The sequence below is a fragment of the Mesoplodon densirostris genome, chromosome 2 (genome assembly GCF_025265405.1).
Source record: "Mesoplodon densirostris isolate mMesDen1 chromosome 2, mMesDen1 primary haplotype, whole genome shotgun sequence".
Taxonomy (NCBI): Eukaryota; Metazoa; Chordata; class Mammalia; order Artiodactyla; family Ziphiidae; genus Mesoplodon; species Mesoplodon densirostris.
In genome coordinates this window covers 141290989-141316819 of record NC_082662.1, presented here as the reverse complement: position 1 = coordinate 141316819, position 25831 = coordinate 141290989, and the positions used below count along the sequence as shown (strand labels likewise).

Genomic DNA, 25831 nt, shown 5'->3' with positions numbered 1-25831 from the left:
GTCACATCATAGGTTTATTCCTTGATAATAGTACAATTTGAAATTGTACTACTGATGCTTTTTTTTTTTCTGTTACCATAATTCATATGGGGTAGTAAAACAAACTGAAGAAAGCTTAGGACTTGTCAAGAGCCATAGAAATGGGGAGTCATGAAGCGGGAGTTAATGGCGTATGAGAGAGGGCAAGCATCTGGACGTCAGGAGGTGGCAAAGCAGAGGGCAAGAGAGTTTGGGGCCAGTAATCTGGCTGGTACACTCATCCAAAGAAAATTGCAGAACACACTCAAATGAGTCTTTTACTCTACATTGTCCTGCTTGAGCTCTGAATGAACTCCATGCCTGATATCTAGTCAGCGTCCAATAATAGATTACAGAATAAAAGAACAAGTGAGCACACACATCTCATTGCAGTGGTAAAATTTTACAAAATGGAGTTCTCAATAGGAAATGTTACCTGAAAAAACATTATTTCTTCATTTTTAATATTGAGTAAAAAATCCATTTGTTCAGACTCCTTTATTCAACTTAATTTATAGTAGGAAGAATTCCATTAAAATCTTTGATCCTATCTTACTCAGGTATATCTTAATTGGCTCAGCCACTAGTTTTTGTGAGATCCAAGATAAAGGAGTTGGCTGGAGTGATCCTCTCCCCATTTGTGAAAGTAAGTAAAGACTTTTTTTGACTTGCCTCTAAACCTAAACCATGTTATGTAATAAAACTCCTGTGCATCTTTGCTGCTTCTTATACCCTTCATTAGAATTTGCATCATGAATGTTAGATTTGTAAGGATGCTTTCCCTAATTATTTCTTCCTCTTCACTCACTCATCTCAGTTGCCAAGTGTGAGCCTCCTCCAGCCATCAGCAATGGGAAGCACAATGGTGGAGATGAAGACTTCTACACTTATGGCTCTTCTGTCACCTACAGCTGTGACCCTGACTTCTCAATGTTAGGCACAGCCTCCATTTCTTGCAGACTGGAAAATAAGACAATAGGTGTCTGGAATCCAAGCCCTCCTACTTGTAAAAGTAAGTCATAATGGTGAATTTTGGTTTGAATTTTTTGTTTAAAAGAAAAAGGAAGATAAATATATTGGGGGAAGTGAAATGATTCAAAGTCAAACTAATTATTGCAATGATGCAGTCATTTTTTTGGTAAACTGATGCTTATTCATGAGGTACCAGTATGTGGTAATAAATAACACTGATATCTCATTGGCTTTGTGAAGTAAAAGTTTTTTTTAAATTAAAGTATCAATATAATTGACTCACAATATTATATTAGTTTCAGGTATACTACATGGTGATTTGATATTTTTATACAGTACAAAATGATCACCACAAATCTGGTTACCATCTGTCACCTTACACTATTACAATATTATTGACTATATTCTTTATGCTGTATGTTACATCATGAGATGTATTTATTTTATAGCTGAAAGTTTGTACCCCTTAATTCCCTTCATCTATTTTGCTCTGCACCCCCTTCCCCCCTGCCACTTCCCTTCCTTGTGGTGACCACCGATTTGTTCTCTGTATCTATTAGTCTGTTTCTGTTTACTGTTTGTTTTGTTTTAGATTCCACACATAATTGAAATCATCTATTTGTCTTTCTCTGCCTGAAATTTCACTTAGCCTAATACCCTCTAAGTCCATCCATGTTATTGCAAATGGCAAGATTTTATTCTTTTTTTATGGTATATATATATATATATATGGCACATCTTCTTCATCCATACATCTACTGATGGACACTATGGTTGCTTCCATATCTTGGCTATTGTAAATAATGCTTCAATGAACATTGGGGTCACACATATCTTTTCAAACTAGTGTTTTTGTTTTCTCCAGATAAATAGTAAAGAATGGAATTCCTGGATTGTATGGTAGTCCTATTTTTAATTTTTTGAGGACACTCCATACTGTTTTCCATAGTGACTATACCAATTTACATTCCCATCAATGGTGCACAAGTGTTCTTTCTATATCCACATCCTTGGCAACAGTTTTTATTTCTTGTCTTTTTGATAATAGCCATTGTGACACATGTGAGGTGGTATCTCATTGTGGTTTTGATTTGCATTTCCCTGGTGATTAGTGATGTTGAACATCTTTTAATGTGCCTGTTGGCTATCTGTATGTCTTCTTTGAAAAAAATGTCTATTCATGTCCTCTGTCCATTTTTTAATCAGATTTTTTGTATTGATTTGTATGAGTTCTTTATGGATTTTAGACATTAACCCCTTATTAGACATATCATTTTCAAATATCTTCTCCCATTCAGTAGGTTGTGTTTTTGTTTTGCTGTTGGTTTCATTTGCTGTGTGAAAGCTTTTTGGTTTGATGCAGTCCTTTTTTTTTTTTGCTTTTGTTGCCCATGCCTGAGGAGACAGATCCAACTAAAAAAATACTGATAACTCTGATGTTAAAGAGGTCACTGACTATGTTTTCTTCTAGGAGTTTTATAGTTTCAGGTATTACATTTAAATATTTAATCCATTTTGAAGTTATTTTTGTATATGGTGTAAAAAAGTGGTCTAGTTCCATTCTTTTGCATGTAGCTGTCCAGTTTTCCCAACACTATTTACTGAAGAGTCTGTCTTTTCCCCACTGTATGCTCTTGCCTCCTTTATCCTAGAATAATTGACCATATAAGGGTTTATTTCTGGGCTCTCTGTTTTGTTCCATTGATCTGTGTGTCTGTTTTTGTTCCAGTACCATACTGTTTTGATTACTAAAATTTTACAGTATAGTTTCAAATCAGTGAACATGATAACTCTTGCTTTGTTCTTCTTTATCAAGATTGCTTTGGCTATTTGAGGTCTTTTGTAGTTCCATACAGATTTTAGGATTATTTCTTCTAGTTCTGTGATAAATGCCATGGGTATTTTGATAGGGATTGCATTAAATCTGTAGATTGCTTTGGGTAGTATGGACATTTTAACAATATTAATTCTTCCAATCTATGAACACATTATATGTTTCCATTTTCTGGTGTTGTCTTCAATATATTTTATCAATGTCTTGTAGTTTTCAGAGTACAGGCTTTCACTTCCTTGGTTAAATTTAGTCCTAAATATTTTATTCATTTTGATGCAGTTGTAAATGGGATTGTTTTCTTAATTTCTCTTTCTGATAGTCTGCTATTAGTGTATAGAAATTAAACAAATTTCTGTATATTAAATTTGTATCCTGCAACATTAATGAATGCATCTCTTAATTCTGACAGTTTTTTTTGTGGAGTCTTTAGGTTTTCTATGTATAGTATCATGGCACTGGCAAATAGTGACAGTTTTACTTCTTCCCTTCCAATTTGGATTCCTTTTATTTCTTTTTCTTGTCTGATTGCTGTGGCTGGGACTTCCAATACTATGGTTAATAAAAGTAGTGAGAGGGGGCATCCTTGTCTTATTCTTGATCTTTGAGAAAAAGCTTTCATCTTTTAATGATTGATTTTGATATTAGCTATGGGTTTGTCATATATGGCCTGTGATATCAGTTGTAACTTCTCTTTTACTTCTGAGTTTGTTTGAGCCATCTCTCTTCTTTTTCTGAGGAAACTGGGTAAAGATTTATCAATTTTGTTTAGCATTTCAAAGAACCAGCACTCAGTTTCATTGCTTTTTCCTATTTTTTTAGTCATTATTTTATTTACTTTCACTGTGATTTTTATTATTTCATTTCTCCTACTAATTTTAGGGTTTGTTTTTTCTTCTAATTCTTTTGGGTCTTTAGGGTGTAAAGTTTGATCATTTATTTCAGATTATTCTTGTTTCTTTCTTTCTTTCTTTCTTTCTTTTTTTTGCAGTACGCGGGCCTCTCACTGTTGTGGCCTCTCCCGTTGTGGAGCACAGGCTCCAGATGCGCAGGCTCAGCGGCCATGGCTCATGGGCTTAGCCACTCTGCGGCATGTGGGATCTTCCCGGACTGGGGCATGAACCCGTGTCCCCTGCATTGGCAGGCGTACTCTCAACCACTGAGCCACCAGGGAAACCCCTATTCTTGTTTCTTGATGTAGACCTATATTGCTATGAACTTCCCTCTTATAACTGCTTTTGCTGCAACCCATAGATTTTGGAAAGTTGTGTTTCTATTTTTATTTCTCTCAATGTATTTTTTGATTTTCTTTTTGCTTTCTTCATTGACTGATTGGTTGTTTAGTATCAGGTTGTTTAGCCTCCACATGTTTATATTTTTCCATTTTTTCTTCTTATAATTGACTGCTAATTTCATATCATTGTGCTTGGAAAAGAGAACTCAATCTTCTTAAATTTATGGAAACTTGCATTGTGGCCAAATATGTGATCTATTCTGGAGAATGTTCTATATGCACTTGAGAATGTGTATTCTGCAGTTTTTAGATAGAATGTTTTATATATATCTATTAAAACTATCTGATCTAATATGTCATTTAAGGTCAATATTTCCTTATTAATGTTCTGTCTTGATGGTCTATCCATTGATGCAAGTGGGAGATTAAAATCCCCCACTGTTATTGTGTTACTGTCAATTTCTCCCTTTGTGCTTGTGAACATTTGTTTAATATATTGTATTTAGGTGTTTCTATGTTGGGTGCATTGATATCTCTAAATGTTTTATCCTCTTCTTAGATTGACCCTTTATTATTAAGTAATGTCCTACTTTGTCTTTTGTTATATTATTTGTTTTAAAGTCTCTTTGTTCTGATATGAGTATTGCTATCCCAGCTTTCCTCTTGTTTTCATTTGCATGGAGTATCTTTTTCCATCCCTTCACCTTCAGTCTGTGTATGTTTAGCTCTAGAGTGAAACTATTTTAGGCAGTATATAAAAGGGCCTTTTAAAATTTTTTTATCCATTCAGCCACCTATGTCTTTTAATTGGTCCATTTAGTCCATTTACATTTAAAGTGATTATTGATATGAATGTACTTGCTGCTATTTTGTTAATTGTTTTCTGTTTTGTTTTGGTAGTTCTTTTTTGTTCCTTTCTTCTTGTCTTAGTCTTTTCCCTTGTGGTTTGATGATTTTCTCTAGTGTTACGTGTTTGGGTTCCTTTCTCTTTAATTTTTGCATAACTATTGCAGGTTTCTGGTTTGTTGTTACCATGATGTCTATATATATATATATATATATATATATATATATATATATATATATATATAAAATAAACTGATATATATCTGTTTATTTTAAATTGACCGTCACTTAAGTTCAAATGAATTCTAAGAGCACTACATTGTTACTGCCCCCCCATTCTACATTTTTCACATTAGAGTTTACAACTTTTTATTTTGTTTATCCCTTAAACTACTTATTAGAGTTATAGTTGATTTTGCTACGTTTGTCTTTTACCTTTTACACTACTATTTTAAGTGGCAGATCCACTGCCTTTACTATGTATTTGCCTTTACCAGTGAGATTTTTTTCTTTCATATATTTTCTTATTTCTAGTTATGACCTTTTCTTTTCTACTTACAAAAGACCCTTTAACATTTCTTGTAAGCCTGGTTTAGTGGTGATGAACTCCTCTTGTTTTTACTTGTCTGTAAAACTCTTTATCTCTCCTTCAATTGTGATTCCCTTGCTGGGTAAACTATTCTTGGTTGTAAGTTTTTTTCCTTTCAGCACCTTAAATACATCTTGCCACTCCCTTCTGGCCTGCAGAATTTCTGCTAAAAAATTATCTGGTAAACTTATGAGGGGTTCTCTTGTACATGACACGTTGTTTTTCTCTTGCTGTCTTTAAAATTCTTTATCTTTAACTTTTGCCATTTTAATTATGATAATGTCTTGGTGTGGATCTCTTTTGGTTTATCTTGCTTGGGGCTCTATGTACTTCCTGGACCTGGACATCTGTTTCCTTCCCCAGGTTAGAGAAATTTTTAGCCACTATTTCTTCAAACAAATTTTCTCTCCCTTTATCTTCTCTATTCTCCATTAATGAAAATGTTAGTTTCCTTGATGTTACACTAGATGCATCTTAAACTAGCCTCATTAATTATTTTTTTCTTTTTGTTGTTCTGATTGGGTGATTTCTACTATTCTGTCTTTCAGATCACTTATCCATCCTTCTGTACCACCTAACCTGCTATTGATTCCTTCTAGTGTATTTTATTTTATTCATTGTACTCTTCAGCTCTAATTGGTTCTTTTAAATATTTTTTTAACTCTGTGTTAAAGTTCTCTCTGTGTTCCTTCGCTCTTCTCCTGAGTTCAGTGAGCATCTTTATAATTATTATTTTTTACTCTTTATTGGGTAAATTACTTATCTCTGTTTCACTAGGGTTTTTAAAAATAGGGTTTTATTTTATTCCTTCACTGGGAACATATTCCTCTGTCTCTTCATTTTGTTTGACTTTCCTTGTTTGTGTCTATGAATTAGGCAAAACAGAATGAGCATGGGCTGGGGGACCCTGGCACTCACTGCATTGGGTCTGCCTTTGTGCTACAGTTGGAGCTGGAATGGGTGCATGTGGGAGGGGGTCCCAGGGTGCTCTGCCCAAGAACCATCCTGGGGGGATGGCTGGAGCTGGAATGGGTATGGGCTTGGGGTAAGCGTGTCCCAGCAGCAAAGTAAAAGTTGATTCTCATTCATATTGATTTTGCTGCATGTCCAGGAAACTCTCTAGGGCAGCTATAGTTTAGGTGTTAGTTTAGCAACCATCTCAGCAATCCAGATTGCTTCAATCTTATGATATCAAAATGTGCTTTCACAATCTCTTTAGTAGAGGAAGAGAGAAAATCAAATTGTCCCCTGGCTTTAAGAGCTTTTTTCCTGGAAATGACCACATATCATTTTGCATTTCAGCCTTTTATCCAAAACTAATAATGTGTAGATGCTACTCATCCTAAGGGAACTGAGGAATATCACCTTTTGTCTGTGCAGGAAGCAGAACTGGAAATACTGGTTAGCACTTTTCATGTCAACCACGTATGCCTACAGAGCAAGGAAAACCTATTAAACACTGGAAGTTCAACAGGACAAAGCAAACAGTAATTGAGCAAGAAGAAATACTGTGGCATTGTTAGTTTGCTAATCTAAGGCATCTTCCTTTGCTACTAAGCACCCACACAGTATTACTTACTATTCTGACTCAGCACAGGACACAGTCAAATTGGGGATAAGCAAGCATGATACTGCAAACTGTTTAAAATGCCTGAAGAATTCTCATGAGTTCAGAATGAAGGTGAAAGGCAGGCATTGAAAGGCTTTAACCAAAATGTGCTGAATGTTAGAAAGATAACTCTGGCTGCAGAATGGACAAAAATTTGAATTGGGACAAAACTTAACCTATAGGTACCTATTGCAAATATCTTGCTAAGTAGTGAAGCTCCTTCAACTGTTGCCATGGCAGTGGGCCTGGAGAGAAATTGAGGAATCCTAGAGGAATTAAAGTGGCAGGACTGACAGGATATATATATATATATATATATATATATATATATATATACATATATAACCCATTTGTCTTTTCTTTTGAGTTTTTAGAAATCACTTGTCCTCAGCCAGTGGTTAAAGATGGAAAAATAATCTCTGGATTTGGACCCATCTATACTTATAAACAGTCTATTGTATTTGACTGTGATAAAGGTTATCGTCTCAAGGGCAACAACTTAATCCATTGTGGAGCTGATAACAGCTGGCATCCTCCTCCTCCCATTTGTGAACTCAGTAAGTATGGGCCATGAAAGAGTTTCAATGTCTGGCATCTAAAGATATCCAGAAATATTGATGGGAACATACTTATATGCCTAAGCCCATTTGAATCACAGTAAAAATTTAAATTTAGATCAATCCCTCTATTTTTTTCTTGTTGGAAAAAAGAATGATTACAGTACACTGTGCAAGGCCATATAACATCACAAAAGGCTGCCACATGCAGTTGTGCACACTACAACCCTAAAGAGAGATGTAGCATTGTAGACATTGTGGATTAGTATGTTTATTTCAATAATTTTCTTGCAGTTGATAGAAAATTGCTTTGTTCTAGCAAAAATCATTATATTATGGTGATTGTTTTAAAAGATATACAGTAAAGTGTCCTGAGGGAAAAATGCCTTTTTCTAACTTGCACAAAAGTATTGTATGGACTAACTATGATTCTCAAACTCTGAAATTATAAACTCATGTGGATCACTAAAAATTATCTTTTTTTAAAATTAATTTTTATTGGAGTACAGTTGCTTTACAGTCTTGTGTTAGTTTCTACTGCAGAGCAAAATGAATTAGCCATACATGTATATATATCCTCTCCCTTTTGGACTTCCCTTCCATTCAGGTCACCACAGTGCATTAAGTAGAGTTCCCTGTTAAAAATTATCTTAATGATAACAGTGATAACTTGGTGCTAGTCTAAGTACATAACAAGAATTAATTCAATGAATTCTGTCCAGAATTGTGGGCACTATTATTATCCTCATTTTAAGGAGGAGAAATCCATTCACAGAGGTTATTTGAAATGTCCAGAATAGGCAAATCCATTGAGAGAGAAAGAATTTTAGTGGTTTCCAGGGCCTGGGAGGAGGCAAGACTAGGAGGTGACTCCTAATGAGTACACAGTTTCTTTTTGGGTTGATAAAAATATCCTAAAATTGGATAGGGGTGATGGTTGCACAACTCTGTGGATATAGTAAAAACCATTGGATAGTGTATTTTAAATGGGTGAATTTTATGTTATGTGACTTGTGTCTTAATAAAACTTAAAAAAGACCCTTACCCTTGAAGATAAAAATAAACATCCAACTTGACAGATGTTTCTATTACATTTCCATATTGTGAACCAGTAGCATCAGCAAAGAGTTAAAAGGACAAGTTACAAGGTTTAGGCTCAGAAGGCACTTCGTGCTTGGTTTGTTCTTGCCAAACCTTTAAATGATAAAGTTTCTGGTGCCATCTGGATAAGGGGAATGACTCTTGTTTATTTTCTCCTATCAGCCAGGAAACAAGAGAGTTAGATTTATTTGTCTGCAACATTTCTCCAGTCATATCCACCTAGCAAGCCCAATGCTTCAATTCAGATACTAAACTTTCTGAAGTAAAATGAAGAGGAAGAAGAATTCATATTTTGAATAGTTGGCACAACACACAGAAACCACTTGTTAGTGCCTTTAGTAAGAACCTCTCTGGTGCCTTGCACATTTGGGTACATGTCCATGTGTGTTTTCTGGTGTGGCTGATTCATCAGCTATGGCAGGCTGGTTCCTGGCTGAATGAGCACATGACACCCTTTGATAGGACAGGCTCATTGATCACTGTTGCATCCCTAGTAACAGTGTCCTTTTCCTTTGTTCTTCCTTTATGGGCAGATGGCTGTGCTGGCTTACCATACATCCCTCATGCCATCTGGGGACAATATGGCTACCTGAAGCCAACAGAAGAGGAAGTGTATGATATTGGGACTGTACTGAGGTACTTCTGCCTTTCTGGCTATAAACCCAAGGCAGATGGGCCCATGACTGTGACTTGTCAGAGAAATTTGGAGTGGACCCCATACATACAATGTGAGAGTGAGTTTCTTTTTTTTAAATCTTTTTGTATATTAAATATCCAGTATGTGCTAGGATTTTCCATCTTAAATGAATATAATTTTTTTCCTCAACATAAATTTATAATTATACTAATTGAACACAATAGTGAACAATTATTGCCAGAAAGGACCATAAAGGTTTTGGAGCTTGAGGAGCTGAGAAATTATAATCTTATCCTGGTTCAGAATCAAATGAGACAAAACACAGAAGTCAAATGTTATGAAGATTAAGTATGAGCTTCATTACTGGTAAAGGTAGAATGGAGAATACAGCTCCACCACCGCCCAAGTCAGACCTACGTCACAGCCCTTTCCTCCCCAATGTAGACTATGGGGTGCTTGACAGAAGGAAAGTCTGTGAAACAGTCATGAACTCAAGCAGCTGCAAGGTGACTTGTGTCTCATGTCTCTTGAGCTATGAGACTGTGGGCTGAAAGACCTGCCTCTAGAAGACAGACTCTGACCCCTGACCCAGTGCTTTTGCCTCAGTAGGATAGAAAGGAGACCTTCTCTAGTCTCACTTGGGAGTAAGTGAGGGGCTGAAAGATATATGGATGCAATTTTATGGGCCTCAATGGAATTGACAACATGCATTTTTCTACACATCTATCAGACTCTTGCCATTTTAGAGGTAAAGACACTGAGGCCCAGGATACAGGGAACTTTATTCTGTAGACTGGAATTTGAAAAATATGTGAAATGCACAAATAATGAAAAATAGTAATCCACTTATTGAAAGATTAGTCATTTCACATTAGGACTTAAAGTTCTATTGCAGTCATTCAGACTTATTTTGAGGACATAGAATGAAAGATTTCTATCACTAAATTAAAATATATTTAGTAAAAATTTAGTAAAAATTATTGCCACCACTTAAATAACAAAGTATTGGAAACAACTGAATTGGAAACAAATGAGTTGGAGTACTTTAGCAAATCAGGGCCAGGGAGAGCAGACTTAAAGTGCCTCTGCTTTCCCAATCTCTCTTCAGTGGTGAGATCTTCTAAAGGTAGAAATTAGACTTTTAGCCATAGGAGCCTCCTCTTGGTGATTTTACTAGCCATTAGCCTTCTTTTTTTTAGAGGTTTGTTGCCCAACACCAGAACTGAACAATGGCAGAATCACTCAACCGAGAAAAAGCGGCATTGACAATAGCTGTACCTATTTCTATGGAGATGAGGTTTCATATACATGTCATAATAAATATACATCTCAGGCTAGATGCACAGCAGATGGCACGTGGAGTCCCAAAACACCAGAATGTTACCCAGGTAAGAGCTTATGGAAGCATGTTATTTTAGAAGTTTTTCACATCAAAATGATGGAGATTGTTATTTTTTAATTAAAGTGTAGTTGTTATTTTTTAATTAAAGTGTAGTTGATGTACAATATTATATAAGTCAGGCATACAGCATAGTGATTCACAATGTTGGAAGGTTATGTTCCACTTATAAAAATTGGCTATATTCCCTGTGTTGTACTATATATCCTTGTAGCTTATTTATTTTATACATAGTAGTTTGTACCTTTTAATCCCCTACCCCTATCTTGCCCCTCCTAACTTCCTTCCCCCCACTGACAACCACTAGTTTGTTCTCTATATTTGTGAATCTGTTTGTTTTGTTATATTCATTCATTTTATTTTTTAGATTCCACATATAAGTGATAACATAGAGTATTTGTCTTTCTCTGTTTGACTTATTTCACTAAGCATACTACTCTCCAGGTCCATCCAGGTTGTTGCAAATGGCAAAACCTCATTCCTTTTTATGCCTGATTAATATTCATATATATATATATATATATATATATATATATATATATATAACATAGATATAGATACACATCTTTTTCCACTCATCTGTTGATTGACACTTAGGTTGCTTCTGTATCTTGGCTACTGTAAATAATGCTGGTATGAACATTCAAAATGATGGAGATTATTAAGGGAAGGTTTCAAATTAGGTAAAAGAGACATGGGCTGGTTGGTCCTGAGGACATGGTAAGCCCTCACCTGGAGCCCCTGAGAAACTGGTCTCTAGGAGAATCAGCCCAGGACGCTTTTTTGTGTCAAGCATACGGGTTCCAAGATGGTTGAGTCTGTGAGGGTCAAATACAACAGTCCCTGAGGCAAGGTCATATTCAAGTGTGGAGCAGAAAGTTTTCATTCTTTCAGTCTCTCTGTGAAATGAAAAAAACTTCAGTAAATTTGCCTCTAGCCTTGGGAACAGAGTAACAGTTCAGATGTGAAACCACTGCTACAGCCCAGCTTAGAGAAGACTGTTGACAAACAAGTTGGAATGGTTCCAATAGCCTACCTTGCAAAACGCCTCAGATTTGCAGAATTTCCTTTGTAAAAACAAGGAAGGTGTCGGAGCTTTCCTTTTAGATCAACAACTTCAAACTCTTAACATGGAATATTCAGAGAAGACAGAAGTGCTTCTCCTTGCTTGTGGTTTTTTAATCCTATAATCAACATGCACTTCGGGTTGTTTGAGCTGGCCAAGGACTGCATGAATGGAAGAGGAAAATTAGAATTGTCAAAGGCATAATTTCTCCTATTGGTGATACATATAAGAAGAAAAGACTCATCTCTCCCCATCACTGAGTTATGCCAGAACTTGCCACTAAGAACTCAAAATGGGTGAAAGGTGATACATGGAAAAGTCTTCAGAACTATTGGATAGACTGCTAAGGTGCTAAGACACCATCAAGAGACCCTGGCAGCTAGTAGCTGTGATCAACAGCAGGACTCACCTATGCTGGAAAGGCCTGGATAGAAGAGGAAGTGGACTGAACAAAGACAAGATTTTAGTAAAAAAAAAAAAAAAAAATCCTTAGAGCCAGAAACAAATGTTGTGCCCAAGGTAAAGTTGCTATGTGGGGCAGATTTATTGGAGTCCTTTGGTGTTGCCAATCTCTGGAAGAGTGAGGATATCACCAAAGTTGCAGGAGACTACAGGCTCATATATATTACTTGGGCTGGAAAAGATGTTCAGAAATTCATCGATGAATCTCATGTGATATGGAAGCATCAGAACAACAAGATCTGGCCAGCCCTTCACTGCTTGGTACCAGAGCATTTGCTATTTGATACCAGATCTTGTCCAAGAATATACTGAAAGCATAATTATGTAGCTCTGGGAGTGGAGAGGAATGTTGGGATTATCCTGGCTCATTTGCATGAAAGCACTGCAGAAGTTAACTCATAAGAAATTCTACAACATGATATCTTGGACTTCCCTTTTAGGAATTTGAAACACCCTGGTTAGTAACTAGGGAAAGGAATTGTGATCCCTTTTCATAAACAAAAGCTTAACAGTTTGGTAAGAAACAGTGGTAAATTAAAATCAGGTTTATCTTTTTATCAGAAGTTGCCAAGATGTATGGTTTCAATATGGTCTTTTGTTTGTTTTTTAAGAATGTACAAATCCCTTTATCTGTAAAACAAGAGGTTAGCAACACTAAAACCAGAAGACCATTCAATCAAACTAACTACAAAAGTAAGTCAAAAAGGGCATCTTGGCTTTACTACATAAGAGAAACGAAGTGTGAAAAGCAAGAGTTCATTTAAAATCCTAACTTTAGTCATGAAGAGAACTAACAGTTTATGCATGCCTATTTCTGGGCAGTCTTCATCCAGAGTGGCTAAAGAAGTAATTATTATAGTAGTGATCTTGCAAACTGCACCACTGACTAGTCATCTCTTCTCCAGCTATGGAAAAAACAGGATGTGAATGTGCCTGGCAGAAACCTTATGTCAATAATTCGTTCTTTCTGGCATATATCTCAAGACAAATTAAGCTTTGCCAAGACACACTGCAGACACACTGGAGCATCACCTTTGGATGCAGGGAGACGGGTCCAAGCCCTTGAATGCTTAGAAAGGTACCCAGGTGTTTCTGATGCCCAGCAGAAGCAGTGAGCCTCTGCCTTACTCTGTATAACAATATACATTCTCTTAACATCCCACTGTGGCTCATGTTCTAGCCCTGGCCATCTGTCATCTTTTTATCTTCAGGAACAGCTTCAGAGATGACATCATGCTACCTGGAGCAGAGAATGAGAGATCTCATTCAAGAATTTTATGAAGTATGAATGCTCTTAGCCTTTACTGATAGCTTAATAATCATTAAAAATGCCACACTGGGTCAGCCTAGCAGTTTCTTCAGCTCAGGTTTTTTGGCACTGATGAATGGATTGTGGAAGAACTCTGTGATCTCATTCTAAAACTCTGAGTTCTTATAAAGCCCACTGTTTCTATCCCAACCCACTGTAAATCTGCCATTTGTGAATTTAAGCAGAAAAAGGGTCTGTTTTCTTATACTTTTCTCTCCTTGTTCTTTTGTACAGACTTTCACAAAGTAGAATTCTCAAATAATAATTAAATTCACAGCTTCATGTTAAAAACACAAGCTTGCTATATGGTTTGCTACTGATTAAAATTTTGTGAAAGTTTTATCAATGGGTAAAGCAAAAAGACCAGAAATAGCTTTTTATAGACCAGTTTTATAGTTCATGAAAATCATTCTGTGATAGAAATAGGACTATGGTTAAATTTCTAATGAAAATAGAATAATTTCCCTTTTTGCAATTTGTATTCCATATCTACACCATTCTAGTTGAAGGACTTATAACTCTGCATGATGCCGAAAGCTCAGCCTCTGTGTACCAGTGTCAAATAGAATCTTGGAGAAAAGAATAGCTTTATTGCTTTGCCAGGCAAAGGGGGGCACAGCAGACTCGTACCTCTCAAAATTGTGTGTCCCAACCCAGGAGGATTTGATGAGGAGTTTTATAGCAATGGTTCAAGGGTGGGTTTGCTGATAAAATTAGGGTGTGTGCAGGGCCTCCACTCCTCTAATCTGGTCTCAGGTAATCTTGATGAGTTTCTCAGGTTCCTTTAATGTAGCCTCAGGTGGTCTTTCTCTGGTATTAAGAATGCTGACATCTTAAAGAGTTTAAGGACATTGTTATGTGTATGCCATGAGGCAGACCAGGACCCTGAGGAAGGCTGCCACTCCCTTGTCTTTGCATCCCTTCCCTTCTCGGATTAGCACCTGTTCCAATCTGCCCTTTGGAACTCAGGGAAGGTCATGGAGATTGAAGGTCTGTTCCCTACAAGAAATGGGGTACAGAAAGGCTTCTATACCCAGGAGCCCTACAGGGTCCTGCTCAATTTCATGCAGAAGAAAAAAAAAAACTTATAACTGTGCAGTCGTATAGTCAGATCTGAATCCACAGTGTTTTGTTTGTTTGTTTGTTTTTGCGGTATGCGGGCCTCTCACCGCTGCGGCCTCTCCCGTTGCGGAGCACAGGCTCCGGACACGCAGGCCAAGCGGCCATGGCCCAGGGGCCCAGCCGCTCCGCGGCATGTGGGATCTTCCCTGAACAGGGCACAAACCTGTGTTCCCTGCATTGGCAGGCAGACTCCCAACCACTGCGCCACCAGGGAAGCCCTGAATCCACAGTTTTAAAAAGGGGAATGTTAAATAAAGCTGGTGCAAATTCTATAGCTCTTGACATATTCTCACTAAAGCCAATTGCTGACTTCTTAAAGACAGGGAGGGGGTGAAAAGCCCGGCACCCAGTAGGTTTCAGTCTCTATCTGCTAAATGAATGAAAGGATAGAAAATCAGATCTTAGAGATGAGTGTCATTCTTCCCATAGCTTTTTGGAGGTTAAGAGTTGGAGCAGTACTAAAGAACAATCTAGAAGCAGATGAAATGATCAAATTTAAGTTTGATTCCTTCTCTTGGAAATCGACTCTTAGTTCATCTGAAGTGTGTGTGAACTGCAGAAAGGCTCCAATGCTAGAATCTCTTATTCTGCCTTTTTACCTAGAAGTTCCTATACCCTGATCAGCTGTGAGTATATTGATCTCGGAACCCACTGGTTGAGGCATGTGGGCACCCTCCCAGGAAACCTGGTAATAGTGAAATGACCCTATTATTGTGCTGTTTATGGATCAACAATTTGAACATAGAACAAACTGCTTGGCTTTTGTCCCAGTATCAAGGGTGCTGCTAATACCACAGCATAACAGGGTTTTGAGTATCCTTAAGGACGGGCTCCCTCTTTGGATAATGGAAATTAGAACAATGAACTTCACAGGGTGATAAATAGTAGTAACTGTTGTGACTTCCATTGAGAAAGAGGAAGTATGCCATTGTTTACTCCCTCCCATGCCTTTTTCATAATTTGCTTTTATAATGTAAATTTAGAATTTAGGAAATGTGTAAAGCTGGTGTTTTGTTTGATGCTGATGTTTTTTATGCGTTGTACTTTTTAACCCTTAACATTGTTTGTATACTTTGAACGCAACAAATGAACGTGCAGTGAAAGTCCTTTACTACAGCCTCATTCAGTTGGAAAAATGAAACAAAACAAACAAAAAAAACCCCACATTAGGTAAAAAAGTTCATATACCCTGAATGATTTTTAGTGTGGATAAGTTTGTTAAAAAATACTGCCCCCTCAGTCCAACTTTCTCTTTTTCCCCCACTGTTTGTTCCCATTCTTTTGAACTTCCTGGTTTCCTTCTTTTTTCTGAAGCAATGAAAATAGCCCACATCTAAAAGATAAGCTAGACAGTTCAATTATTACCTTTTATTTCTTTTTATTTATTTATTTATTTTTAAAAATTCTTTTTTCTTCTCTTTCTTCTAGTCCATATGCCTTTACCTACAGTATAAAACCTGCCCACATCTAGTGAACCTGCCTTTCTGAGCTTACTTCTTTTCTTCCTTCTCTACCTTCCATATTCTGGAACATCATCATGCCATCTACTTCTTGCTTATTCAGTAGAATTAACATGATGCCATTGATGTTCTGTATCAATATGATATTCTGTGGATGTCCACATGGTCATGATATCTTCAGACTCTATTATGACAGGGACAGGTGAGTTATCATAGCCAAGGTCTTAAAATGCAGATATTTGATCTTGAACCTTCCATGTGTATGCAAACTGTTTGTGACCCTCTTTTCTGGGGTGGAAAAGAAGGTCTCTGCTGAATCAGTGGCCTCACGTACTCGAAGACATATTAATCTGCTCTAGCAAAGATACCACATCTGGTACAGTGGCTGCAATAGGGGCTAAAATGCTGTTGGGTTTTCAGTAGTCTACTGGAATTCTCCAGAATCCTGAGTTTTGTAGTAGACAGACTGGTGAAGTACATGGGGATATGATGACCCCTCCTGCATCTTTAGTTCTTTAAGAGTGGCACAAATTCCTCCTTCTTCCCTACCCTTTGGTACATGATATTTTAAAAAACTTACCTTCTTTGCCTCCAGGGGGAGGGTATAAGTAGTATCAATGTCTTGTCCTTGGCCTTCTTGGATTAGACAGCTCTAACCCCATAGGCCAAGGACCAATGTGGAGGTTGTACCAATGACCCATTTTGTCTATCCTGTTTATACTTTCAAAGATAATGGAAAAGGCCACCAAATGGCTTAATAGGGGGGCCATGATGTTTCCAGGTATCCATGTCAACACAAGCTCTATGCTCAATAATCCTTGGATTACTGTGCACCTCTCACCTGTGCACAGTTACCTATGTAAATAGACATAGGTCCTCTTAGAAGACTGGGGCACTCATTACTGTGTATACTTCCCAAGGTGTTGTAGTATCTTTACTTCTGGAAACTGTCTTTTTTCTTTAGTCGATGATCTCCAGACCTGACAACTGGCACAGGTCCAGAAACTGAACAAGGGATTGTAACTTTTTATTGAACCAAATGCCAACAGCCTCCTGATCATCCATCCTTAATTTCTTTCGATGGTACAAACTGAGTAGTATCTGGTTGGCTGCTCGTCTATTTTCACCCTTATGAATGCCATGTTCTATTAACCATATTCCTAACTCTTAGGCACCTCTGGTTGTCTCTCTAGCTTGCCACTCATTATGATGATTACATTTACTTAGCTTCTGAAGCATATAAGCACCTCTCAGACTCCAATTGCTAAGAGTGAAACTTGTTCTTTAATGTTCTTCACATCATCAGCCCTGGCCTTTGATATGGGTGCTCTTCTTGTTAGGATATTCCTTCTGACCTTGGTACCTGTATCGTCCAGGCTTTCCCGGGGAACATAATCATTTGGAGGGGTTTCCAGCATGTGTGTGGTACATCCACTCCAGCATGCTCTCTTTTCTGAGTCACTTAATCTCTCTTTCTACCACGTGCCATGGCAACTCCAGCATTTGAATCTCGTTGTCAGCATCATGTTTTCTATGCCTCAAGGAGGCATCTTAGGATAGTACTTGTAGATACTATAGCCTGTCCGTTTAATATTGTACCTGACTTTCCTGATGGCCTGTTTGATTTAAATTTCTCACGCACTGTTTGTGGATCCTGACAGCATTCCCTTTCAAAGAGGTACTCAGCACCATGCCACGTCTATTATTCCAACCTGCAAGCCACCTTTTTTATTCTTTCTATGAGCTCTTTTATAAAACATTTTAGAAGACAGTAAGTATATTCTTGGGGGTTTGGATGGACAGGTTTGATTGGAGCAATGAGTCAGAGATTATGGATTTGCTTCGCATCTTTACAGTCTCTCTCAGGTGTACATCTCTGCATTTAGCCTGAAATCAGTGGAGTGCACCACTAGTACCATGAGACTTCGGGCCGAATTCAGCCTTCATGCCAAAATGGCTCCTAAATAGTGTCAAGTTTAGTGAATTGTCAATAAAATGAAACAAATCTTAAGTGCTTGTCATTCCATTGGAGCCTTTCTAAGGTTCCCCAGCCTCAGGCCTACAGAAGGGCAGCATAGGTCCTGGGTTTGGCTCTGTGAGCAGATGGGCAGAGAAGAGAGAAGGACAGAGGGAAGCCTCCTACCAACCACACAGATTCTGGGAAGTGTTGATATAAGCATTCGACACGCTGACCCTCTTTGACTTTTATGTCTCCCATCAAGATTGCAATTCTCCTCCTGTCATTGCCCACGGACATCATAAACTAAATTTATTCCTTGGATTTATAAGTGGTGCTGCTACCTATGAATGTGATGAAGGGTACACCCTGGTTGGAAGGAACAAACTCTCCTGCACTTCTTCAGGCTGGTCACCTGCAGCCCCTCAATGTAAAGGTAACTCCAGCTCCCTCTTCAGCTTTGTTGGGTGGGGCGGGGGGGGGGGGGGGGCGGCTGTCCTGAAAGGCTTGAGAGCACAGTTTCTTCTCTGCCAGAGGCAGCAAAAAAAATATTTGATTCAATTTGATGTATTTAAAATACTTACTATATTCTGATGGTACCCAAAGCAGAAAGTACAGAGGGCACAACAGAAACATTAATCTCCCCTACTTCTTTCTCCCAGGTGCAAAATTCAGCCTCTGTGAGGCAGCCCCTATTCTTTGTTTCTTGTATACTTCCAGAAATATTCTACGGGTGGTACATCTTATCTGAGTGTAGTTGTGGCCCATAGCAAAATTGTCATGGAAAGTTGGTCTAGCATGAATGTCGACTCCCATGGGATAATTGCAAGCATCGTGGTGAGGTCACAGGTATTTCCATCAGAGCCAGTGCAGGGCACCACTAGCCCAGGATGTAGGCATGTTGTGGGTGGGGGACTCCTAGTGTGCCAGCTGTGTGGGGGCAAGAGGGGTCAAGATCGGGTCTGATGGTTACATGCACACAAGTTTAATATCACTTTGTCATCAACAACTGCAGGGATTATTTGCCACCATTGTCTCCATTGCACACAGGAGGATAATAGGCGAGTTGGAAAATTTTGTATCCAGCATCTTACAGGGATCAAGATATGAGAGATAGTTGATTTGATAGATGAGGATTTGGGGTCACATGCCCTTTTTATATTCTGTCATGCTATTTAAAATTGTTATGTCCTTGGGCAAGTTACTTAACTTTTCTATATCTCACTTTCTCCTAGATAAAATAGTGAGACTTAAATAAGATAATCACATAAAGTACTAGCCCAAGTCTAATACGTAGCCAATGCTCAATAAGTATGTTAATGAAAATTATTTTTGTTCTTAAGATGAAAGAAAAGGTAAAACAATTAGCAGCACTTCAATATAGTTCATTCTTAGTACCGTAGACTCATATCTTTTTCTTAGATCTATAGATTGCTTAAAATTATGTTTCCATTTCAGCTTTGTGTCTGAAACCAGAGATAGAACATGGAAGGTTATCTGTGGATAAGGATAGATATGTTGAACCTGAAAATGTCACTGTCCAGTGTGACTCTGGCTATGGTTTGGTTGGTTCCCAAAGTATCACTTGTTCAGAAAACAGAACATGGTACCCGGAGGTGCCCAAGTGTGAGTGGGTAAGTGGCACAATTCAAGGAAGTTTACAATCTATCAAACCCTAAAATGGGTGTCTTCCTCAAGGCACTGTCCTGCCAGTAAAGGTGACATTTGACTTGTCAAGATTCATTCATGCAAAGGAACTCTCAATTTTGCCTTGAAGCCCTCTGGTCAGAAAAGAGTGGCAAGTTTTCCTGCTCTCACTTGAGAACAGGGAAAACGGAGCCCCTTTGGAGTGGAGGGTCTCAGATACCTGGGAGTACGGACTCCTTAACTTTACTTTTCTAGGGGATATGGTATACTGTTGTCCCATTTCTGAATGGTCAGCAGAAATAGTCTCTGTTCCCACAGAGGCTTTCTGGAAGGCTGTCTCAGAGCAGAGTTATAGTCCTCTGAGGAAGACGATGGTGGGGTCCAAGGTGTTTTCTTGTTTTCCTGCTCATCCACCAGTTCTGGGTGGGTCTTGGTCCTGAATCTGTAGTCCTGCCTTTGTCAGCATGAACTATGCCCCCTAACAATTGGAAGAGAAGCCTTTTAAGCACACTCATCACATATTTCTCCTTTAGGAGTACCCTGAAGGCTGTGAGCATGTGGTCAAAGGCAAGAAACTCATGCAGTGTCTCCCAACCCCAGAGGAGGTGAGATTGGCCCTGGAGGTGTATAAGCTGTACCTGGAGATTCAAAAACTGGAGCTTCAGAAAGATGAGGCAAAGCAAGCCACTCAGAGTGTTCACTGTAATGTTTCCCACGAAGAGGAGGAAAATGTGCCTTGATGCCTTAAATCCAATATGGATGACTTCAGTTAGTCACCCTTACCATCTCTTTTACACCATCAATTGTGGTAATAATTATCTAGAAAGGATAATTGGTTAATATTTAGTGCTTTGAGACTGTAGAATTATTGATCATTTTCTGATTCATGTTTTTGCTTTTCTGGACACAGAGTACACATTTTATCAATTAAAAAATTTACATATCCAACAGTATTTTGTCTTCGTGGTCATTAGGACTCTGTGAAATGAGGTCTATGAAAAAACCCATACATAAAGTTGATATATTTATTTTACTGTAGGGACCTTGGGCATATGAACGTGGGTTCACACCGATACATTTCCCTGGATTGCCTTTACTCCACAGTTCACATGTACAAGTCACTCAGGTGTTCAGTATTTAGATTAAACATCAACACACCCCAAAAGGCTTGTCTGTTGTCCCCCATTTGAAGCAGTCACGCCCTTTTCTAAACCCCCATGCACTTGACCTCTGCCTCACTAATGCTCCCTTTTGGCTTTTGGCTTGTAAGAAGGGGATTCATGTCTGTGTCTGATCTCCTGATTCCATCCTCAGGAACAGACTCTGAAAGCCTGATGAGTGGAAGCCCACCTGGCAGCCACCTTTGTGCTCCCAAGTTCTTGTTCTGATATGGTCCTTATTTTCTTTAATAGAAAGTAAAATGGCTCAAGCAACTACCCCCCACATGAGGAGAAACCCCATATTAATCACATTTATGTCTTGGGGTGTTCGGAGACTTCCTCCAACACTTGCATCCTCTAAAATCTCTCTCTCATTCATATCTCAGTTCCTTTGGTTGTTCTATCTCCTTTATACACAGAACTCTATGGGGGAACAGTGACCTCTTTAGTTTAATTCCCCCAAATATACTCCAATGAGACAAGGGTGTGTATCAGGCTTTCACTAAACCTTAGATAGGTTTGAATTGTTATAGTAACCTACTTAATATAGAAGGTAGCTGTCCATGGTCTTTTTTTATTCACTATTTTTTAATTCCAATACTGTATTTCACTCTATGTATAATATGCTCATTCATCTTCATATAGAAATACTGCTAAGTGAGTTACCATAACCATGGTCTTAAAAGCCATTTGTCTGGTCCTTTTACTCAGAATTTCTTTTGGTTGATGTTTATTTTGGGTTTCTCCTGAGACAAGTGGGGAACTACTTTCCTTGGGAGGCGCCCCAGAAAGCACTATGATTGAGTTGGGTAGTAAGATGGGGGAGTGAGGACAGCCTCAAGAGGTCATTGCTGTTGCAAGCAGAAGCTCAGTCATGCTGACTGCCTTCTGGGAGCATGGGGAACACAATTCCAAGTTGTCTTTCTAAGGAGAATGAGCTGGGGTATTTATTCAACAGTAACCTCCTCTCATTGGTAAAGACTTGCTCTAGCAGCACTGACGCCCAATCACATCTGACCCCACTGCGGGCCGGTGGGGCCGGCAATAAGGCATCAAGGCAGAGACACACGGGTAGCCAATGGCTCTGTGGGGACGCTTGTGGGAACCTCCAGAGCAGGGATGTGGGGAGAGCACAGATGATGTCTTCTCCAGTTGCTTTTTCTCTGTGGACATGTTGTTCCACTCTATGCTTTTTTCCCTACTCAAATCTCTCATTTGCCTTTATTAGACTCCTGCAACAGTTGGATTTTGTAGCCCTTAACACAATTCCCTTCATTTTTTCACAGTGAGCAGTTTAGTTCTTCATCCTCCATTGGGCTCTTTTCCAATTCTGGTATTTCTTGTTATATGAATTCTAACAAATCAGATATTTGCTCACACTGACTACAAAACAGTTAAAATTCACCAATCCCCTGTAACAAATATTATTCCTCCTTTTTTTGGTTTGGGATGTGAGGATGTAGTATGAGCCTCAGGGGTTCTTCAGACACTTTGTGAATAGGATTGCATCATCATCTGCTCTCATTGTCCAAATACCTTGTGTATTATAATTATCTTCACATTCATCATCAAAAATATGATCTAAGAAAGTGGAATATTCTGTTAGGAATGTGAGTGAGATGAGAAGGCTTAAGAAAGCTTTATTAGAAGAATCTGCAAGAGAGAAACTTGTTCAATTTGGTGCTCATTGAGGGTTTGTGTGAGAGGAAGAAAAGGGACCTGGATATTTTATACCAAAAATTTAAAGTTTAGAACATATGTAAAAATAACTGCCATTGCCTTATGAGGAGGCGGTAGGGCAGATGTATTTATTTGAAAAAAAATTGAGTTGCCAGCATAGTCTCATGTTAGCAGGAGCTGTATAATTGCAAGCAAAGGAAACCCAAAGAGATGTCCATTCTGTTTATGTCTGTGTCTTCCTGCAATGGTTCTCTCTACTTCCAGCATCAGTGAGGACTGGAGGAGAAGACGCTGGCCAGTTCCTTGGGATTAGATGTGGATAAATATCTGGCAATTGTTGTTTCACTCACTGGCTTTTACTAATTCTCACTCATCTTCTCCCACCAGCAGGAGTGATTATATGCTCCCATCTCCCTCCTTTGCCAACAAACCTCACTCAGAAAAGCCTTCATTCATTAAGTACTGTAATAACTTGAAAACCATGTCTTTGCTTATTTATTTTATTTTGTTATGTGCTGATTGAATTAATTTCCTATTTCATTATAATTTATATCATTTATTATTTATATCACATTATTTCATTTTTTTTTACTATAGTACATATCTTCTCTACAATTGAATAAAAACGTAATTTCTATTTCATACTGTATAGTATCATTGAACACTGCTTGCAATTGTACTCACCAATGAGTTCACTGATTATTAGATAAAGATAGTTGATGTTTTTAAATATATTATATACATAGAAATCCTTGGTAGATTTTTGTTGCTGTGCTTAAGAATGTTTTACTGATACAGAGAAATTGGTTTGGATATTGGGATAGGTTGGAAAAGAATAATTTTTCTCATTTTAATAAATGAAATTAAGATTTCTACTATCTGATTCTTACTTCCACATCATTTTATTAGTGGATTAGAATTGAATAGCTAAGTATGCTTATATTTTGGTATTATTTATGTGCTCAGATAAAGAATTCTACCTCAAGCTTCATTCTTTAGCTGTAAAGCAGAAATAGTTGAGGTTTTTAAATGTCAATCCTTTATGTTTCCTTCCTTGCCATTCTCTGTGAGTATAAAGGAGGAGTACAGAGACTATAATTCACACTGATATGAATTATTTCTCCATTCTTTACTTTATTCTTTTATTTAAATGCCTCTCAAAATATCTAAAATAAATGCGTGTACACATAAACAAATATTGAAACAATAAAGGTGGGTATAAACAGTGCAACTCCATTACATTTTTCTTTTTTCATTTTAAATTTCACACTTAAAGTTTTAATTTTTATATAAAATTATAATTATAAATTTAAATTAAAGCTATAAATTATATAAAATTATAAATTATATAAAATTATAAATTGTAAACCACATTACAAGTGAAACTTTTTTTTTTTTTTTTGCGTTACGCGGGCCTCTCACTGTTGTGGCCTCTCCCGTTGTGGAGCACAGGCTCCGGACGCACAGGCTCAGCGGCCATGGCTCACGGGCTTAGCTGCTCCTCGGCATGTGGGATCTTCCCGGACCGGGGCACGAACCCGTGTCCCCTGCATCGGCAGGCGGACTCCCAACCACTGCGCCACCAGGGAAGCCCTGTCACTTCTTGTAACATTTTTTTTCCTGGTATTTATCACTATATTTTTACCTAACTTGTTTTTTCTACTTTTTAATGAATTGTCCATTTGTCTATTGAATACAAACAAAGATTCAATCATCTTCTAATTTAATCATCTGCATTTCTTCCTTCTCCCCGTGTAGTTATTGCACAATTTCAGTTACACGTTGTGTGACTGAACTAAATGAAGTAGTGTTCTGTGAGCATATTCCTCTCTTTACAACTTTCTTTTGTTCTGTCCTGAGTTGATAGTGCCCTTTTTAGTGAAGTTGTCTGCTTGCTTGCTTAGTTTTCTACATTTCCTATTTCCAATTCCTCCTAAATGCTCCAAGAGGTTTTTCAGTCTACCAAGATTGTTCCAATGTTCAGAGACATCAGGTGCTTATCAACTCCCTTCTAATCCCAATAGACCCTCTCTCAGAGCCCTCCACTCTCCCACTTGGCCTTAGTTTAGGTTCCACCAGGAGCAGACCCTGAAACAAGAATTAAAGTGTAAGTAGTTTGTTTGGAAGATGCAGGAAACACCAGGAGATGAGCAGGGCAGTGAGACAGGGAGGGAAAGACAGCCAATAAAAGTATGTTATCAAGCCAGTTAAGATTACAGGAGCCTAACACCAGAGGAAACTGGTAAAGATGTTGAACTCACACCTCAGGATAATCACCCAAAGGTGAGGGAGTTGGGGTATTGATACCAACTTCCATCAGTTGTTAATTGAGAGCTGCTTCTGGGAGGTGTTACTTACATCCATTTTTCCTGCTAAGCGAAAATCAGAGTGGCTTTAAATACTTCTGGAAAAGCCTAGGCAAAAGGAAGCAGAACTGGCATCTGGAAGTTGTCCAGACTGTGCTGAAGTGGTAGGGCCCTAGTGACATGGACAGGATGCTTAATGGTCTGCTACACACTTCAGCACATGGTGGATGCTCTCACACCTGCAGACTCAGTTTTGTTACTTTCTCTGGTTCGTGGATCCATGTTTTCCTCTTCCTTGAATTTTCACTTTACTAAAGCCCATCCTTTGGGAACTGCCCGAGAAATGATGCATAGGAAGTAAAAATTTGGGTCTTGGCATGTTTGAAACTGTCTTCATTTTCACACTTGATTGATAGTTTGGCTGTGTGTAGAAGGCTGGGTTAAAAATAATTTTCCCTCTCATTTTAAAGGGATCTCTCCATTGTCTTATTACTTCCAGTACAGCTATTGAGAAGTCAGAGGACATCCTGACTTCTGACCTGATTTTCTCCCCCCTACTCTGGAAGTTTTAAAGGTACACTCATCACCCGCGACATTCTAAAATATCATGTTGATGTACTTTGCTATAATTTATTTCTTCATTCACTTTGCTGGTTTTTGATGAGTGCTTTCAGACTGCAAACTCATGTTCTTCTGGTCTGAGAAATTTTCTTATGTAATTTCTTCAATAATATTTCCTCACTGTTTTCTCTTACTGAAGTCCAATTAATCTGATATTGGATCTCCTTGTTGATTGGTTGACTGTCTACTTTCGCTATGTTTTCTGTCTTCATTCTTACCCCCAGCCCTTCACACACTTCCTGGGAGAT

General features: G+C 38.2%; 1 protein-coding gene and 1 pseudogene across 1 annotated transcript in view; both read left to right on the top strand.

Moving 5' to 3' along the window:
- LOC132476362 (C4b-binding protein alpha chain-like) overlaps positions 1–20556 on the top strand; it is a 42952-nt gene extending 22396 nt beyond the window's left edge. Inside the window, 8 exon segments of the mRNA XM_060078266.1 lie at positions 579–664; positions 836–1030; positions 7474–7656; positions 9291–9491; positions 10594–10782; positions 18435–18605; positions 19628–19803; positions 20350–20556. Coding sequence (XP_059934249.1) covers positions 579–664; positions 836–1030; positions 7474–7656; positions 9291–9491; positions 10594–10782; positions 18435–18605; positions 19628–19803; positions 20350–20556 — 1408 coding nt within the window.
- On the top strand, positions 11924–12723 carry LOC132483170 (nicotinamide/nicotinic acid mononucleotide adenylyltransferase 1-like; annotated as a pseudogene).
- Positions 20557–25831: the final 5275 nt, after the last annotated feature.